We start from the raw sequence: 20952 nt of genomic DNA on the forward strand, positions 1-20952 counted from the left end.
AATCCATTGATCCTTATCTAATTGCAAGCGGGTGCTGGCCATTAGTTGAGAAGATTTCTATACATCAGCTGTATAGTAATAAATCTGTTTAATTGGACCTTCACATGTGGATCTGATCTTTCATGCATGACAAAATGTACCAATTAGAAAGAAAAAGATAACAGAAAAGAGGATGATTAAAAAAAGAGTAATTCTACTTTTCTTTCTTCGTTGCTTTTTCTTTTTTCTTTTACTATGATCTCCGTATGCAACTCTAAATAAATGATCCCAGAAGAGGTAGCCCTCAATAAAAAGAGTTTTAAGGTAAAGGTAAAGGTTCCCCTTGCACATATATACTAGTCGTTCCCAACTTTAGGGGGTGGTTCTCATCTCTGTTTCAAAACCGAAGAGCCAGCATTGTCCAAAGATGTCTCCGTGGTCATGTGGCTGGCATGACTAAATGCTGAAGGCACACAGAACGCTGTTACTTTCCCACCAAAGGTGGTTCCTATTTTTCTACTTGCATTTTTACATGCTTTTAAACTGCTAGGTTGGCAGAAGCTGGACAAGTAACAGGAGCTCAGTCCGTTACGTGGGGCTAGGGATTCAAACCACTGAACTGCCGACCTTTCCATCACCTCAATGTGCAGTTCCGTGTTAATAAAATCAAATGAGCAAACTAACCAAGGAGAAATGGTATCACTGCAGGAAATGGGAACTTTGGAAAATTAAAATGCAATTACCTGCACATTAAAGTAATAAAAGTTTAAGAGACACAGTGAAAAGAAAGGTATATGTGTAAATATAGGAGAAAAAACCAAACTAATAGCAACAGAAACAGTCACCAATTTTAGTACTGACAATGAAAATATTGAATTATTGAATAGTTTCTCCCCTTTGGAATCAACTTTTAACAACAAAGGAAGAAATGTGCCATCGACTATCATATGGTAGAAATGAAGACATCGGGGGGAAATATTCAGATGCTGTGATGTGTCTATATCCACAAAGATCAGAGTGGTACAGATAATGGCTTTTCCTATGAAGCTACAGAAATGAAAGTTATACGCAGGACCGAAAGCGTATTTATGCTTTTGAACTTTGAGGTTGCATAGAAGACTTGAGATTACAATGGAGAACCAAGACAACAAAGAAGTGGATAATTGAACAAATTAACCCAGAGTTCCCTCACTCAAAGTTACAGGCTGAAATTACTATATTTTGGACAGATTATGCAAACTCCTAGCACTCTGGAGTAGTTTACAATACTGGGAAAAGCAATAAAGAAATAGAAAAAGTGGCGAACAAGCAGCAGGGTAGATGAACTTAATTTAAGCTGCAATGGGAACAACACTGGAAGATTTGAAGGTCCAGTTTGGGGAGAAAATATCCTGGAGGGAAAAAACAATACCAGCTTGATGGTATATAATTATGCTCTCTTTCAGTTTTTCATTCTTTTTTAACAATAAACTTATTTCATTCTTTTTCTGCGTTACTTCAATATGCAATAAAATGCAATACCCACAATCTGCAAATTGTGTGATCGTAGGGTGCACCATAGATTAGGTGAAATCAGCCTTTAAAACATGAATCCACTTTTAAAAAAACAGTATATGTGTAATGCCTTGTTACTTGATGTATATATTTATCTGCCGCGTTTCAGAACAAAAAAAAAAATGGTCCCAGAGTTATAAGACAAAAATGCAGGCAAAGCAAAATATTAATTAAAAGCTCAACGGCGTAAGAACAGAGTTGGTTACCCTTCAACATTTTCAATCCATATGTGTTGTGAATTGTTCTAATGCAGGGTGGCAAACTCAATTTCATTGAGGGCTGCATCAGGGTTGTGTTTGACCTTGGGGGGGGGGGGCGTGGACAGGGTGAGTGTGGCCGGATCAATGTCACTTGTGTCGGGGGCGCCTATGGTGATCTGAGCACTCTGCTAGCGAGAACGGGCCCCCGAGCTCCATTTTTATCTGCAATGGCCTCTTGTAATCCTCTGCCAGCAAAAAAAAAAGAGCATGGGAGGGCCACATTTTCACTGTCAGAGGTGCCACGGGGTGGCTCTTCACTGTTTCCAGGGCCAGATCTAAACAACCCACGTGCCTCATCCAACCCACAGGCCTTGAGTTCGACATCCCTGTCCTAATGGTTGGGATACTCACATGTCTACTAGAATCCATTCTGAGAACAGAATGGTTTCTCTTTCTGATGTTAACTCAAAGCAATAGTTTTGATCTACAAAATGTATTGAAGCCAGTTTTACTGTAAGATGCCTAGAGTCGCTTCCCAGAGTGAGGCTGGCGGCATATGAATTTAATAACTAAAAATGTAAGTTGCATTGTGTTGAAAATCTCCTTTTCTTATATGAGCCCAAATAAATCTGAAGCTTTCATATAAATACATGGGCAGGTCCATCATTGTTATTCGTAGGTTAGTGCTATGTCACTGCTACTGGCCATCATTAGTAACAATGATGTAGCAATTAGTGCTTGTTGCTACATTCTGGCTGGTTTTCAATGGCACTGCTCACATAGGTAGGGCATGCAATCTAAATCTACAGCCAAATGAAGCTCTTAGGCGAGATGCAAGTATTTCCTGGCACTGCTTTTTAAAACATATTTCTTATATATGATGCAATCTGATAAATAGTCAGTTTTTGTCCAGAGATACATCATAGGAGATGCCATTCTCTGTCAGGGTTCCAAATAGCATCCAAAGTTAAATCAGAGTACGAGACAAAGGATTCCTCAAAGTTTCAATTTATTAAAAGAGCCATGCTGCCACATCTGGGAAAACCTGAATCTGAAATCTTCCAGGTTTTCCCACCCAGTTAAAAGTTCAAGATCTTGCCCCCACACCCACAAGTCCATCATATGGTCCAATCTTACACTGCCATGCTGGCAGCTTCCACTCAACCAGTTCCGGCCAGGTGCAGAGATAAAGACGACCTTGGCTTTCTAAAAAGAATGTTATTATGGCTACATATCACCCAACTCCATATAATCCCCCCTCCCATTTTCCCACAATAGAAAATAGACAGTAGAAAGTGTGGCAGGCCTGAAGTCCAAAAGAAAAGATGGCTTGCAGGCATGACATTCTTATTATGATGGAGGCCTTTTTCAGTTTCCATGTGTTGGCACTAGCTTTATCATTCATCACTATTATTGACCAACCCAAAGATTTTTGTAATATTTCAAAGAGTAGGGTTGATGCCCTGATGCACATGGTCAGCTCAAATAGGAAGCATTTATATACTCCTTCCTCCCAGGAAATATTTACCTGGATTGGGATGCTCTGTGCACAGTCACTCATGCCCTCATCCTTTCTCGCCTGGACTACTGCAATGCTCTCTACATGGGGCTGCCCTTGAAGAGCACCCGGAGGCTTCAGCTGGTCCAGAATGGGGCCACGGGGGTTGTCATGGGGGTACCTAGGTGCTCCCATGTTACACCCCTTTTAGGCGGCCTGCACTGGTTGCTGGTTGTTTTCCAGGTGCGATTCAAGGTATTAATTATTACCTTTAAAGCACTCCATGGCTTAGGCCTAGGGTACCTGCGAGACCACCTACTGCCACCAGTAAAATTCGATTTGGTTTTTTGGATATATATTTAATTTCTTTTTAACTTTTCGGGCTATGTGTTTTTTAATGTTGTACGCCGCCCTGAGTTCTTTGGGAGAAGGGCGGCATATAAATCCAATAAAAACAAACAAACAAACAAAACAAAACAAAAACATACTGATTAGTCTAGATGAGATGAGCCTGCAATCCAATAGTTTACCACAGGTGGGTAGGTTCTGAAGGGTCCTTGGTGCTTCCTGAGCTTGTTGGTTTTCTTGTATATGTTTCATTATCTAAGTAGGTAACATCATCAGAGTTAGAAGGGAATGGGGTTTGAGAGCAAACACTTCTACCCACTAGCATTGATGATATTCCTTACTTGGGTAATGAACTGTCTGCAAGCAAACAACTAAGCTCAGAGGACCGCTCAGTTCAACCCAGAGCTACACATATTCTCTTTTTGGAGTTAAACTCCATTTCAAACTTTACACTGATTTGTATAACACGAGGCATGAAAGTGAAACCCAAAGTCCACATATCCTAAAGTAGTAGTCAGGAAACTCCTTTCAATAATTCAAACTCTACCAAGAGAAGGGGAGGGTGTTTTCTATTCCAGGTGGCCCCCTCTGTTACTTTATTCAAGTTCAACAGAATCACCACAGGTATCCAATCAATCAAACAGAATAGAGCTGGAAGGGACCTTGGAGGTCTTCTAGTTCAACCCCAAGCTCAAGCAGAAGACCCTACACCAGTGGTTCCCAACATGGGGCCTACGCCCCACAGGGGGGCAATTTGAACCTTGTTTAAACCAAGTTAATGCCATTTTAAGCTTCCTCCACGTGAGTAGAGTTCACCTTTTGAGTAAAGTAAGAATTATATGTCACAGGGGTGGGGCATGGCCAAAAAAAGGTCGGGAACCCCTGCCCTATACCATTTCATACAGATTATCTGTCCAGTCATTTCTTAAAAACCTCCAGTGAGGAAGCACCTACAACTTCTGAAGGCAAGCCGCTCCATTGTTCTCACTATTAGGAAGTTTTTTTTTCCTTAATTCCAGGTTGCTTCTCTCTTTTTGACTAGTTTCCATTCATTGTGTCTTGTCTTGCCTTCAGGTGCTTTGGAAAATAAGTTGACCACCTCTTCTTTGTGGCACCAATACTCAAGAATAAATCAATATATACTCAATAGTAAGTTAATAAATAATAAACACTCAAATAAATCCCCTTATTACTATTCCACTCAAAACATGATGTGAATGGAAGATTGAGGAAGTATAGCAAAAAATAACAGTATAGCCTTACTTGTCTCCCTCCAGATCTCTCTCTATTATTCAACTGATTTGTATGCTCTAACAGACTGGTGGATTGGGAACCATATAAAGCTAGACATGAGTTAGCGCTGCATCTCCTTCTGAAATTCTTCTCCCCATAAGATCAGCTGAGAACACAAGGATGCTTAGATCACATAGTTTCCAGGTTTTCAAAAAAACTACCTTGCTGATGTTTGCTTGGATTGTCTAACCCTATTTCCTTGGCAATCACCTTTTGAAAAAAAGTACCTTTCATGTAGTAGACTGAAATATACTAAAGGACTTCTCTGTATGAAAGAGAAGGAAAGAAAAGAGGAAGCCGTCTTGTTTGGCATTGGAAATTATACCTGAGGTCTCTTGGGAATCTGAGTCATGTCATGATTTTATGAAATTTCCCCCCCTCCCCATAATTTCTGCTGAGAGTTTCAGCATCTAGAAAATAACCCACAAAAAGGTATTCCAACAAAGGAGCAAGATAACTGCCTGCAAATATTCAGAAGGGCCTCTCAAAATAGAGCCTAAGAAATAGAGCTTTTAAAATAGATTGAGGCAAAACAGATTTTGAAGTTGCCATAGCAGTTATATTTCAAAAGAAAAAGAAAGATTTGAAGAGCCTGACCTTTGAATTCTGAAAGGCTTTTTATAGGGAAACTTTGAAAAATATAAACCTTGTTCTTTCTAGTTTCTTTTTTGGCTCTCAGAAAATTGAGCTCAAAATGCAATTCCTAGGAACATACCAAAGTCAATCTTGGAATATAGAATAACAGAGTTGGAAGGGACTTTGGAGGTCTTCTAGTCCAACCTCCTGCTTAGGTAGGAAACCCTACACACCACTTCAGACAAATGGTTATCCAACTAAAATGTCCAGTGTTGGAGCATTAACTACTTCTGGAGGCAAGCGGTTCCACTGATTAATTGTTCTAATTGTCAGGAAATTTCTCCTTAGTTCTAAGTTGCTTCTCTCCTTGTTTTGTTTCCACCCATTGCTTCTTGTCCTGCCTTCAGGTGCCTTGGAGAATAGCTTGACTCCCTCTTCTTTGTGGCAGCCCCTGAGATATTGGAACACTGCTATCATGTCTCCCCTAGTCCTTCTTTTCATTAAACTAGACATTCCCAGTTCCTGCAATCGTTCTTCATATGTTTTAGCCTCCAGTCCACTAATCATCTCTGTTGCTCTTCTCTGCACTCTTTCTAGAGTCTCCACATCTTTTTTATATTGTGGCGACCAAAACTGGATGCAGTATTCCAAGTGTGGCCTTACCAAGGTATTATAAAGGGGTATTAAGACTTCACGTGATCTTGATTCTATCCCTCTGTTTATGCAGCCTAGTATCAGGGTTGCAGGCCTGACACTTAGAATAGTGTTGGCTGTTTTTGGCAGCTGATGCACACTGCTGGCTTAATTGTAATGTCATGTAGGCAATGATATCATTCAATTCAATTTCAATTCAATTTCAATTTATTTGTGCTTCTAGACCGCCCCCTCTCCCAGAAGGGACTCGGGGCGGTGTACAGTCCATAGAGAATATCACAAAAATACAATAAAAAATTAAATATGTACAGTTTGGAGGAGGTTAAAATGCAATTAAAAGAACTGTACAAAGCTAAATAAATATAATTTTTTTAAAATCCCTAAAACAGACACACAAGATTAAAAAACCCTAAAATAACCAGATAATAATACATTTGCCAGGAGGGACAGTTGTAATTATGCCAGGCCTGCTAATCGGAACAGGATTCAAGACAACTAAACTTCTCATTTTTAAATCTAAGGAACAAAAAAAAGTTTCGTATGACATTATGAATAGGGACAGCTTTTCCCGTTTAAATGTTCTTTTTAATAAAAAAGATGACTAAATTTCACTAATAGCTGCGAAGATAAATAGTAAAACCTGTTAAAATACAGTCTTTTCTAAGCAATGGAATGTATTTTAAAAAAAATAAATAGCAATTGCTCTGGCACACAGATTATTAATTTTGATTTTTCAGATGGGAGTGGAAATAGCACAGTGGCATTAAGAGATAAATTAGTGTGTGTGTTTGTGTAAAAAACATTTAGTATTTATTTATTTATTTATTTATTTATTTATTTATTTATTTATTTATTTATTTATTTATTTATTTATTTATTTATTTATTATTTCATCAAGCATCCATTAGATAACATATATAGTATAGACATGATTATGAATACATGAAATGACTATGAATACAAGGGAATATGAGGACAGGGACAGTAGGCACGTTGGTGCGCTTATGCACGCCCCCTTTACGGACCTCTTAGGTATGGGGTGAGGTCCACGGTAGACAGTTTAAGGTTGAACCTGTGAGGGTTTGAGGATGCAACAACGGAGTCAGGTAGAGCATTCCAGGCATTGACCTCTCTTGAAGTCGTATTTTCTGCAACCGAGTTTGGAATAGTTTATCTTAAGTTTGTATCTATTGTGCGTTTGTGTGCTGTTGTGCTTGAAGCTGATGTAGTGATTGACAAGTAGGACATTGTAGCAGATAATTTTATGTACTAGGCTTAGGTCAGACCAAAGGCGGCACAGTTCTAAGTTTTCTAAGCAGCTTCACCATAATCTGGCTTCCTACAAGCAAAGCCATTGGGAAAGCTAGCAGAGAAGTCACAAATGGCACATGTCAAGCCTGAATTTGATTGGGGTGTGGGATTGTTTGCATCCTTGAGCATTTTGACATGAATTCAGTTTGACACAGTTTGGGGCTGAAGGGAGATGGAGCCTTCAGTCAAAATATCATTCCTAACTGATGAGTCAACCACATTTCCAACATTTGGCTGAAAGGAGGAGGAGGAGGAGGAGGAGGAGGAGGAGGAGGAGGAGGAGGAGGAGGAGGAGGAGGAGGAGGAGGAGGAGGAGGAGGAGGAGGGATGTCACCGAGCAACCAGCTCCCATCGTGGTTGGACAATGTGACAGTTGTTTTGGAAAGTTGGGGAAAATTTAAATTATATTGGGGTGAAAAGCCTGGGTAGTACTGGGTTTGCACCAGTAGCCCCAAGTTGATGTATCTAAATAAATTTGTTCTTTGAGGAAAAGCAATGCCTCGAGTTTGATTTGTAATGGGGGCATTACTTGGGGCCTCACAATGTCCTTGCTTAATGGCTCGTGGTGACTCAATGAATAAGCCAATCAGAACTGCTGGAATTTCTGTGAACAAGTGGCATAGTCAGAAACATGACACTTTACAACCACGTTGTTTAATGATGTAATTCCTGGTCCCAATTATCATCATTAAGTGATGACTACCTATAGTAGACTAGATTCTCATTAGCACAAGGCAAATGTGCTTGGTCAAATACATTTAAATTCCTCCCAGGATTTAATTACTTATTGATTCCAATTGTAGAACTCAGAGATTGTCTGAGGTGAAAATATAGAATTTTTTATATTGTTCTGGTTATGTTTATTGTAGCACAACTTGCCATTTATTGTGAATTGTGGTTTCAGTGAACTGTTAGGAAATTTGTTGCCACTCATCTTCCCTCATTGTTTGGATACATTTCTTGGCTTGGGCTTAAGGAAAAAATTGCTCTCACGTGACTAAAAACTGCTTCACCCCCACTTACTGGTGTATTGTTACTCTTGAGTGTATCCTGTTAGGACTGCAGAGACAGAAAATATGCTGGGAAAAAGGAGCACAAACAAGCAAGCAAATAAATAAATAGATGTTTTCACCTTGTGTATGTTGCACACACTAAATACAAATCAAACTCCTATTTTTGAATTTATATACTTGGATACAGGTTTACACTGAAGGTTAAATATGCAACATGACAAGGATATGGTAAATGAAGCTCATATCTACATTTTACAGTTCTTGTCATGTCATGAGCCATGGTGGTACAGTGGTTAGAATGCGGTATTGCAGGCTACTTCTGCTAACTGCCGGCTGACTGCGATTTGGCAGTTCAAATCTCACCAGGCTCAAGATTGACTCAGCCTTCCATCCTTCTGAGAGGTCGGTAAAATGAGGACCCAGATTGTTGGGGGCAAGAGGCTGACTCTGTAAACTGCTTAGAAAGGGCTGTAAAGCACGGTGAAGCAGTATACAAGTCTAAGAACTATTGTTATTGCGCATTCCTAAAACACATATTTCCAGATCTAATTGTCAACACTTTCATTAGCACATATTTCATGAAAAATATCAAGCACTGAGACTTCCAATATGACGTAACACAGACCAGTTTACACATATGCAATGAAACCGCAGTCAAAATTAGCTCAGTGCACGTGACATAGCATAACAAAAAAATCTGTTACATTATTTGGAGATTTAATTTGGGAAAGCTGTATAAAACACACTAAAAGCTCCTTGTTTTTTGTGCAGGTGGATAATGGCCACTGTAGCTAAAATGAAATATTGCATATCAGATGGGCTTGGAATGAGACAACTAATTGTAGCCAACTCGCTGTGGCCAACTTGCCGTGCCCAACTCACCACGGGAAAATTCAACTTAATTCAATTTCATTATTTAAAATAATTTTAAAAAAATATTTTAATTTTGGCCATGCACATTTCACTTTGTCCCTTCTTTAGCATCATTTCTTTAATGATACTATTCCACTATTTCTTCAATGTTAGTGTAACTCTTGTTAGTTGTCCTGTGGTGAGTTTGAGTTGGCTGGAGTGAGTTGGTCACAGCGAGTTGGCTGTAGCAAGTTGGCCTAGCTCTGCAGCATTTGTTTTATGGAATGGAAAAAGTAACTTTTCTTTTTTCTTTTAACTGTGGATCTTGAATGTTTGTTTCAAAGTTTATTTTTCAATATATTACTAAGATGTCAAGATTCCCCAAGATTCTTTCTTGTTTTTGCTTTACCAAAGCCAACCCTACTGGCATATAAATTAATGGCTCGGTCAGAGTAACTTTTGTACTTCTGAAATGTAAATTTGGGACTAATGAATTAATGGTCTTATTTAGAGGATTTAATTCCCTCCCCAGCCAACACAGACTTTTCCATTATAAGGTGCCAAATAAATGGTGATTCATTAAGGCAGCAAGCTGACAATGGCACCTTCGTTTACAGAACACTCGGAGGCAGAAATGTAACTTGGCAGAATCTCCCTCCCATAAAATGGGCCATAATTAGCATGGCTGAACAGAGTTCACACATGCTCTCAAAGATCTCAGAATGTTTGGATCCCAATTTGGCTTCACAACCTAAATATTTAAATCTGCCTTCTTTGTTTATTCAAGGTTCCAGTCAGAATCCTCTAGCAAGGCCAGAGAAGTGGGTGGGTACTTCTGAGTTGTTTCTATGCCAAGACACAACATTAGTTGTAACTGATTGAAGAAATGAAGATTGCATGAAGGATGTGCAATAACATGGCTTTTGAGAATGTCCAAGTGTTTGTTCCAGATAATCATTATAAACATCCTATTTTATTTGTTTTTGTAGATACTGCTAGTAGCTAGATTACAAGAGTGCACTGGGCTTCAAGCATTCCCCAAATGGAGATGTTTAAAACAAAGCTGAAAAAAATACTATTAAAAAGGAACTCAGTTAAGAGAAATAGGACACAGGTAGATATTTATTTGAGATCTCTATTTATTTGAAATACCTTTTTAGCCCTTCCTTTAAATAACAAGATACAGTGTTCATAATCTTACCTATTTATGATTTTATTACACTTGTTTACTTACAGCTTGTTTTTAATGATTTCATTTTTGCATTTTTATGATTTTCTTTTCTAAAAAGAAATCCAGTTAATATTAGAATATGGGGAGATCAAGAATTCTAGTCCTGAATTAGACACATTAGTAGTCACTTTTTTTAATGCCAAGGAGGAGGGCAGTTGAAAACAACAACTGAAATCTTGTCAAGAAAACTGAAGTCACCAGTCAAGACCACAAAAAGAGAAGAGAATAGAAGGGAAGGGAAGGGAAGGGAAGGGAAGAGAAAGGAAGAGAAGGGAAGGAAGAGCAGAGCAGAGAAGAAAACAGAAAAGAAAAGAGAAGTGAAGAGAAGAGAAGAAATATTTATTTTTTAAAAAATGTTACACTGTAAATAGCAATAACCTGTTGGAAAATGTCTTCACATATCAATATAATGGAACACAGAGAAAGTTGCAAGTCCAGGTTTGTGGACTTCAGTTCCCAGAATTCTTCCCAATGGCCATAGTGGCTGGGAAATTCTGGGATTTGAAGTTCCCATGGCTGGAAGTGGCCATGGCTGGAAACAACACTTTAAAAAATTGTCTCAGGCTATCAGTCTGTGTAGACCAGTGGAAAGTACAAGACTAAATAACCTGAACTCCTACCAGGCAACTTATTATGTTTGTACAGACATTCTTACAAATGTGTCTTTTGCTTCTTCTCCCCTGTAAGCTTTGTGAGAAATGTGGGACAATTTATCCCTTACTCTATTAAGTTTCAAATAATAAGTTTTTCTATCATCTCTAACAAACAATATAATTTGGTATGGATTATTGCTTTTGTATTAATATAATTCAGTAGGAACTTTTTTTTATAGCAATCCAACATGGTTCACATATTGTTATCTTGCAACTGCTTCTACTGAGTTTTTTTTTTTTCCATTGTATTTTAGAAGAAAAATGGTGGGTGGATTTAACAACCCTGATGGTATCACCTTTTCCACTTCTCATTGGTATTACAAAGAAGAATCCCCCCCTCTTATTCCTTATTGCAATTCTCTGTTGCCCTAAATCAAAGAAGAAAATTGTTGTCTTATTAGGGTTATTAGAACTGCAGTGGTGCAATGATTAGAATGCAGAACTGCAGACTACTTCTGCCGACTGCCAGCACTTTGGCAGTTCGATTCTCACCAGGCTCAAGGTTGACTCAGCCTTCCATCCCTTCCAAGGTCGGTAAAATGAGGACCCAGATTGTTGGGGAAAATATGCTGACTCTGTAAACTGCTTAGAGAGACCTAAGACTAAGTGCTATTGTTCCTGTCTTAAAGTTCCTAATTTCAGAAGTGAGTTTTCCTTTTTTGTTTTCTCTAAGATATATTATCTTGAGGATCTGATACTCAATTATTTAGTATCATAGCATCAGTGGTGAAATTCATTTTTTTTATGACTGGTTCGATGGCCGTGGCTTGGTGGTGGCGTCCTGTGACTGAGTGGGCATGGGCAACTTGACACCCACTCAGTTACATGCCTTCAGTACCACCAGGCCATGCCCACAGAACCCAGTAGGAAAAAAATGTGTGCATGAGTCCATTCACAGCAGAGCTGCTGCTCCCTTTATCTCCCTGGCCCCCTCCCTCATGGGGACTATCTTAAAGGCTGCAGCAGCTCTGCTGTGAACAGAGGAAGAAATGTTTGGATTGTCTCTGCTGCATTTAATGTTGAATTATGTGGCAAAGACAATCAGAACATTTCTCCCCCTGTTCACAGCAGAGCTTCTGTTCCCTTTATGGTTCCCCTGGCCCCTTCCCCCCTAGGTCTACCTTAAAGAGACAGGCTGCAGCAGCTGTACTGTGAATGGAGGGATAAATGTTCGGATTGGGTGGGGGGTCGAGCAGCCAGAAAAGGTGAGCAGTAACAGGGCAACCAGGCAAGCATTTTTGCCACTGGTTTGGAGAACTGATGCCAATCGTCCCTGCCAGTTTAGCCGAACCGGGCCGAACCGGGCGGATTTCACCCCTGCACAGCATATTGATTTTATCATGGAATTTATATCTATCCATAAGCATTTTAGGGCTTAAATGTTTAACACATGAATCACATATCATTATTGTCCATTATTTTTGGAACTGTCCTGTACAAGGAGATACTCACCTTTGTAACTTCAGTTGCTAGTTGCTGAACAGAAGGGGATGCTATGGAGTATAAAATGCCTTTGCCTCTTATTGGATCATGGAGATTCACATATGCCACAGCGTTCCTCTGGAGAACTTTCCTAAGGTCCTAAAACACAAACACGGTTAATAAGCCAGATCCTAATTAAGGACCTGCATTGTTGTTATAGTCCTTTGAAATGTAGGAAATGGGGAACACAGGCCATGTTTTTTCCACCTACTTCAATTCCCCACGTAACATTTAATTCAATTTTTATAGAATATCATTTTAGGAACTTGAAAGGAAGTCTTTATTTAATTTCCCTCTTGTGGGGTTATAATTTTATTTCTCAAATGAACAAAATGAAAAAAAAAAAATGAAGCCAGAAGGATGTAAGGACTGCAAGTTCTAAGCAGCGAATCAAAACATTACATTCTCTGAAATAATAGGAAGTCTGTTTTGTTTTTGGGGCGACAAAAATGTTCCCGTTCCACATCAAACTTCAAATAAAAGAATGAGCAAACAATGTTTCCATCCAGGCTCCCATACTGCAGATGTGAATGGCATCATTTTCTCCAATGTTGTCATTCGGTTATCTTTTTAAAAACAAAGGCATATTTCAATTATGTCCCATTGCCTACCTAGCAATGAAGTATTTGTTCCACGAAGAGGTTCTTTGCGTTGAGCAAAAGGGATATAACACAATTACGTTTGATGCAAGGATGATTTGAAGTGGAACTAAAGAAATTTTGCTCTCAGGCAGTTGTAAGATACCTGGTTGCAACCAGTTCCCTCTTTCCATATTTTTTTTTTTCACAGCGTATTGTAAGCCCATAATTCAGTTAGAAGAATAAGGTTTTGGTAATGCTTTCACACTCAGGCCCAAGAACGTCTGCACACTTTCTAGGTAACTTCAAATTCAGCTTTATTGTAGCTGGCAGGTCTTTAAAATCCTGCCATTAGAATGTGCAAGCTAAGCAGAAAGTACATCTTTCGTGATTACAGGGGATGTTATTAATTTATAAAGTATCTACTTAGAAAAAGCAATCCCTGCCAATAGGGCAAAAAGGGGGAAATGTTCAGTTTATAGTTGTAAATTTTCTTTAAATCCCAAGGAAAATATGCACCTGCTGTGTTTCCTAAGATATTCCTTTGTCTTTGTCAGACCAGGGCTTGGTTTCTATTTTACTGCCTAGAGACATGATGGCGAACCTATGGCATATATTCCAGAGGTGGCACGCAGAGTCCTCTCTGTGGGCATGCGCGCCATCACCAGCTGGTCTTCGGCATGAAAAATAGCATGAAAATGGCATGAAAACCAGAATGAGCCTGCATGTGCATGGAGCTGGAAACCCGAAGACCAGCTGGCCAGAATGTGTGTGTGCACTGGGCAACTGGTCTTTGAGTTTCCAGCTCCAAGCGCATGCAGGCGCATTCTGGTTTGAGCACTCAGTGCTGAAAAGGTTGGCCCTCCCTGCCCTAGAGATTGTATCCATTCGATTGATATACCCCCTGTGAATGATGGATCCAGAGAGGTTTCTGAATGAGATGGGATTGCCCATGTTGGTCTGCTGTATGCTCTAACTCCATGATTGGCAAACCTATGGCAAGCGTGCCACAGGTGGTACGCAGAGCCATTTCTTAGGGCATTGCCCTGTCAACTGATTTCATTTTCGGCTGTTTTTCGCTCTTCGGCTGTTTTTCGTTGCCTTCCCTGAAGCCTCCAGAGGGAGGAAAAAACCTCAATGCACAAACCGTAAGTTCGGAAAGGAACTTCCTGTTTGCACATTGGGCTGTTTTTCATGGGAAGGTCGCCTGCAGATGCACGGGGGGAAGGCATGCATACGCATGACCCCCCCTCCGCTCTCCCCTCTTTCTCCCCGCAATGACAAAAAAGGTTAGCCATCACTCATCTAACTGATAGCCTTGGTTGCCACTTGGAACAAGGTGATAAATGAAGCCTTTAGATTGGATTGCACTTAACTGACCTTGTATGGATCCCATCACTTCCTGTGGCTTATAATGGATTGAAGAAGATGAAATGAGTAGAGATACATCTAGGCCATTATTTCCATTCAACAAAAAGCAAATTTGGCCAAACATTGCTTAGAGCTGCTATTAAGGCCTACCTTGGGGTGGAAAGGGCATTGAACTGTTAGTACCTCTCCACCATTTTTGCATCTGCAGCTTGCCATTCCAGAGTCTTGTTTCAGGTGACATGTGCCAACTTGGGGAAAAGGGGCATGGATAACCTCTTACAGGGATGCATGGAAGAATTTTCACAGAATCTGTTGGAAGATGTTCCTCAAATTCATTCCTATACAGATCCTGTAATTGTCACAAGTCCAGAGGAGATGCTTGGCAAGTAGTGTCACATGGTATCTGGGAATATTTTGAACCTGGATCTGGATAGGTTTCTCAGTACTTTCAGCTTGGCTACCTGCTCTTCTGATCCATGACCCTGCTGGTTTGTCAAAGAGGACTGAAGCTCTTGTGTGGGTGACTTCTGTTGGCAGTTAATTCTTTTAGTGAAGTGGATCTTCCTTTACCTATGAATCAAGATGGCTTACCACCATTGAAGAAGCCACCACTGAAACCTACCATATGGGACCGTTGTTAACCAAAATCTCACCTCCCTTGGGGAAAGTGGTTTCAAAACAGCTTTGGGAAAACTTGGAAGAGACAGATTATCTGGATCCTTTTCAGTTAGGATTCTATTACCTTCCCACCAAAGTGGTACCTATTTATCTACTCACATTTTCATGCTTTCAAACTGCTAGGTAAGCAGGAGTCAGAGCAAATAGCTTTGCATAGCATTCAGGTCTCAAATCCAGACTATCATCGTTCCAACTGACAACTCAGCTTCTTTAACCAGTGAGCCATTATGTACTTTTTATACTTTAAAACCCTTATTTAGTCATTATTTACTTACATCAGCAGTTCAGAACCCTTTAGAGGAGTTCCTGGTTTTGCATAAGGTAAAGGTAAAGATTCCCCTCGAACATATGTGCTAGTCATTCCCAACTTTAGGGGGTGGTGCTGATCTCTGTTTCAAAGCCAAAGAGCCAGCACTGTCCAAAGACGTCTCCGTGGTCATGTGGCCGGCATGATTAAACGCCAAAGGCGCACAGAACGCTGTTACCTTCCTATCAAAGGTGGTTTCTATTTTTCTACTTGCATTTTTACGTGCTTTCGAACTGCTAGGTTGGCAGAAGCTGGGACAAGTAATGGGAGCTCACTCCATTATGTGGTGCTAGGGATTCAAACCCCCAAACTTCTGACCTTTCTGATTGACAAGCTCAGCATCTTAGCCACTGAGCCACCACGTCCCTATTGGTTTTGCATACCATTTACCTAATATTAGTTTATGAAGAAAAGTTTTATCTAAAGTTCTCTTGTTTTGTGGAATTAGCTGTCCTCTCAGATACACTAGACAGACAATGCTGATGTCTTTCGGACATCTTTTAAAGTTCCATCTTTTTATTTCCCTCTGTAACCACTTTGTTTTGCTTTTTCTAATGGAATGATTTTAATTCTTTTTAGTATATACTCTTTTTAAACTCTTTTTTTTTAGTCTGTTTTTATCTCCCTTTTATCTTTATTATTTTGATAAAGAGCTTTGGTTTTTTTTTTTTTTAATGAGAAACAGAACATTATTTTGAATTTAAAAACTGAATGCATGGAACGAAAACAGTATGGCTAAAATACCAGGTTAGTCTGTGGAAAGGTAAAACATATAGATGATTCATTGACTGATCAATGTGTTGATTTCTGCAGAACTTCTGGCAATTGTGATTCTTTTATCAGAGTGTATTATGAATATTTCATCACAACAGCAAGAAAGCATAAGGAAGTGTCTCTGTTTGTATCTTCTTTCAAACTCTGTACCAAGGCTGATTCATAATGTACCTGAATCTATTTATAGATACCAAGAATGTACCTGAATCAATTAAGCTACCGGTATTTTTATGTTCTTATTTAAACTAAATCACCACTTTGCTGCTTTAAAGAGGCTGAGTGTAATACTGTTTGGTGTATATCCGTGATGGCAAACCTATGGCACACGTGGCAGAGGTGGCATGCAGAGCCCTCTCTGTGAGCATGTGTGCTGTCACCAGCTGCTCCTCTAGTTTAAAAAAAATAGGCTGTCTTGGGGGCTGTTTTCGGGCCTTTCTCAGGCCATTTTTGGGGCTGTATTTCAGGCCGGTTTTTTAGGCTTTTTTTCAGGCAAAAACACTTCCTGAAAATGGCCCGAAAAACAGCTCAATAAAACGGCCTGGAAATGGCTCAAAAAATGGCCTGAAAACGGCCATAAAGCAGGCATGCAGACACCAGCCAGCTGTTCTTTGTGTTTCCAGTGCTCCAGCGCATGCCATGCACGCACATTTGGGCACTGGGTGCCAAAAAGGCTCGCCCTCACAGGTATATATTATGTTACACACATATCAAAATCAGTAGCTTTAAAGCTCAGAATGATTGACATCCTTGGTTCATTACTTGATTAAGCTAGTTGAGAGTTATAAATTGGAAATTGTGATCTGAACCACATAAAATCCACACACAGTGGAATCTTCTCTCTCCTGAGGTGAGGTTGACCCCATCAATTCTGAACTTCTGATGGTTTTCTTAAGATCTACTTATGCCAACAAGGCTAGGAACCCAAGGTGATGAGAGAAATTATACAGTGACTACATAATTATTAACAGATTCATATTTATTATTAATTAGTATCTATTATTCCCTTGTTTGTACCTTTTTATCATTTTAAATATATTTTAATTAATAATAACAAATGATTTTATAGATTTATTCATTGTTTTAGTTTTGCTATACACCACCCAGAGTCACTTTTGGCTATGCAAATTCAATAAATAAATAAATATTGACACAAAGCTACCAGGCTGAAATAATGAATGTCTATTAAAACTGAATTGCTTGGCTTAAAGTCCAGCGGGTCCACCAGTCAGATGGGGAGCCAGCCAACCGAGAGCCAAAATCACCTAGGAATGATCTCTTGCTGCTGAAAAGAATCCAGGAATATAATATTCTTTTGAAAAACGGATCAAATGTTGACATGTCTACACAAGCTGAATCACTGAGTCAAAATCTGGGGAATGCAGGCAGCAGAGGCGTGTCCACACAGACTCAGTCCAATCAGCTACGAGATGGAGTTAACCCATTCCTGGATTCTCTCGTCAGCACACTGGAGAACATATACTTTTATTCTGCTTACAGTATTCAAATCCAACAGGCTGATATATACACAGTATCTGACTTGAATCTTAATATTGTCCATCTCCCTTTTCTCTCCTGGAAGTTTTATTACTTGATCTGACCAAAAGGCATGTACCAATTAGCCACCTACCTCGATTATCTTTATGGCTTATTTATCCAGTTTCCTCTAGTCACTGATTGACTGACAGATGGTGTTATTAACCATTCTTGTACTCTAAGTGGATTCTATGATGCATCTAGAAAATTATTTCCTTTTGCTCAATGCAACATTCAGGTGACACAACTTATTGTCTGTTTGCTGTTAAAGAACGTTTTAATTGGCTACAAATTAGAGGAGGAGGAGGCTCTAAAAATACTGATTAATTGCCTGAATTGATGTAAAATAATTGCTCTAAATGTTCAGTTTTCATCTACATGTGTTTTAATATCTTTACTCTTTCTTTTTTCTGCACCTTCTGAACTTCTATTCTTTTTTCTCCAGTTTACTTTGCATTAATTTTTTACTAGATTTATTTAAAATGCCAATAGCATTATTAAGTTAAAAAAAAGAACACAATCTTTCTATAATAGCTTTGATTGTCTGGTTGTTTTGCCTTTTGCAAAAATGAGAAAATCCACATTTTGTGGGATTTCAAAATTCAAGCTAATAAACACTTAAAACGCAACACACCAGATATTACTGTTATTTTAAAAAGATACGGGATGGTTCATTGATATGAAGAGACAGTTGAATTGATAAAAAAGATTCTGTAGGAAAAAGTAAATGATTGTCATGAAGATGAATACTGAAACTCTTGGTGCCATAACAAAAAGCACTTACCACTTAGACTTATATACTGCTTCATAGTGTTTTACAGCTTTTTCTTAGCTGTTTACAGAGTCAGCATATTGCTCCCAACAATCTGGGTCCTCATTTTACTGACCTCGGAAGGATGGAAGGCTGAGCGAGGAGGAGCAAAATTGAACTCCTGGCAATGAGCTGAATCAGCCTGCAATACTACATTCTAACCACTATGCCACCACGGCTCAGACAAATATTTAGAAAGTTTACATTTACTGTACTTTACACCATTAATTTTGCAAAAGGTGACCCTACTTATAACAGCTTGCATTTTTCAGTGACACTAACATGACTTTTTAATTCTTGCCTAGGACAAAAATAATTGAAATCATCACCCAATTAACTACATAGTGATTCTGATTTAGATGATAATCATAAGGGCAATTGATAAAAGCTGTACAACTAGGGAGTTTTCAGATATCACAGTCCTCTCTTTTTCTTCGTAGATACTACTATTTCATCTTTCTGGGTACAAACACTGAACCAGGGGTGGGCTTCAAAGATTGCAGCAATGGGTTTTCTGCCACATTGCTGGGTGGGTGTGGCCATGGTTGGTGCAGCCTAGTTGGCCTCCTGCACCACAGTGGGGGGAGCATTTTTTACCCTCCAGGCTCTGAGGCTTTCCTTGAACCTCCGGGAGGGTGAAAACTGCTTTCCCCCAGGCTCCTGAGGCCCTCCAGAGGCTGGAAACAGGCCCATTTCCAGATTTCTGGAACCTCTGGTAGGCCCGTTTTCCCCCCTCTCTGAGCCTACCCGTGGGCTCTGCAGTTACCTGTCATGATGAATGGCCAGGGGAAGCTCCTGGCAGGATGGGGTGGGGTGGGAGGGGTGGGTGGGGCCAGCCAGGGGTGGCATTTGGGGGTTCGCTGAACTGGGCAGAATCCAGTTCGGTGAATCCAGCAGCCCACCCCCTCCACTGAACAGATAAAAAAGTTGTGATGCAGTTTCGACTAAGTTTTCACTCATCTGAATGTTTAGAAAACGTCTCTGAGAAGGAAGAAAAGAACATACTCAGAGAATAAAATTTAGCAACAGGAGACCATGACGAGGGATATCTCAATAATTCTTATCCTTGATATTGGCAACTCTAGATTCCCCCCCACACTCCCCGTCTGAAGAAAGAAACCTGTGAGCATTCTTACCTCTGCCCATTCGTAGGAACCAATCTTGCCGTACATGGTTCCACCCCATGAACAAAAAACGATGGTCCTCTCAGGCCGCCAACCTTCCTTCACCTTCATGGCCAAGGCTTGGATAAGTGCAGTCATGACTGCTTTTCCATGAACCCACTGGTCACTACTGTAGCCAGGCAAATTGCTATGGTGGCTGCCAACTATGACGTATCTATCTGAAAAACATACAAAAAGCAAAATATTTTACTAATTAATCAATACAATCAAGAGTCCTTCCAAACACTAATGATATTGGTTACCTTTCCCATTCTTGCCAACTGTGCCACAGCTGTTGTTTGCCATAATAATCAGCTGGGTTCAAGAATTACTTTTATTTGAAAGACCTCAATCTTATTTGCATGCAATCTCAAGCTAACAACAACATTTATAATGCAGAATATTGTATAGTGAATCATTCAATTAATCGTCCAACGAACCTATCTGAAAAGACATAAGACTCAGTAGTTATAGCAACCAGCTAAAATGGACTTAAACTAACTTAAGGGGTTAGATGTGTCTTGCTTGGTTTTTAGTAATTACTATATTTTTGGAAGTAACTCAAATAGCTCACTATATTTTAAAAGCAGAAAGTCCCTTGCTTTCTGTTTGCTAAAGATCTGTAGTATAAGGTATAGTCTTTCAAACAAATGTGACTCCTAACAGAGGTCTTACTCAGATATGAAAGAGTTAAACTAGATCATAGTAAACCAAAATGTACCATGTGGAATGTGCTAAGATGTATATTGTCTACAGCAGTGTTTTTCAACTTTAGTCTGTGGACTTCAACTCCCATAATTATTTTTCAGACAGGTGTAAGTGCTCAGTCATGGTAACTATATAGAACAAACTCTAACAAATAACAGTTATGTATAGTTTGAAAGTTAAGTGCAATCCCCAATCCAGAATAAGTTGTGAAATTCTGATCTTGTTCAGAAATATGACAAGTGAGTTGCAGAAGTTAGCACATGGAGAAATAAAATAAATAAACCTACCAGGAATCGTAGCTCCTTTTAAATACCCAACAACGTTGGATATTGTTTTATATGTTGGCTGAGTTTGAATATTCAAAGTCACAATTTTCCTTTCTGCT

At 39.5% G+C, this 20952-nt stretch overlaps 1 protein-coding gene across 6 annotated transcripts in view; it reads right to left on the bottom strand.

The window, feature by feature from the left end:
- Positions 1-20952, bottom strand: part of NAALADL2 (N-acetylated alpha-linked acidic dipeptidase like 2) — a 706416-nt gene that overhangs the window by 192435 nt on the left and 493029 nt on the right. For all 6 annotated transcript variants that reach the window (XM_081953457.1, XM_081953458.1, XM_081953460.1 and 3 more), the window contains exons 7-9: positions 20855-20947; positions 19833-20038; positions 12615-12743 (exon numbers count right to left, since the gene is read on the bottom strand). In XM_081953457.1, coding sequence (XP_081809583.1) covers positions 12615-12743; positions 19833-20038; positions 20855-20947 — 428 coding nt within the window. The remainder of the gene's footprint in view (positions 1-12614; positions 12744-19832; positions 20039-20854; positions 20948-20952) is intronic.

Source organism: Natrix helvetica (assembly GCF_964273705.1).
Source record: "Natrix helvetica genome assembly, chromosome: 5".
In the NCBI taxonomy this organism is placed as follows: domain Eukaryota; kingdom Metazoa; phylum Chordata; class Lepidosauria; order Squamata; family Natricidae; genus Natrix; species Natrix helvetica.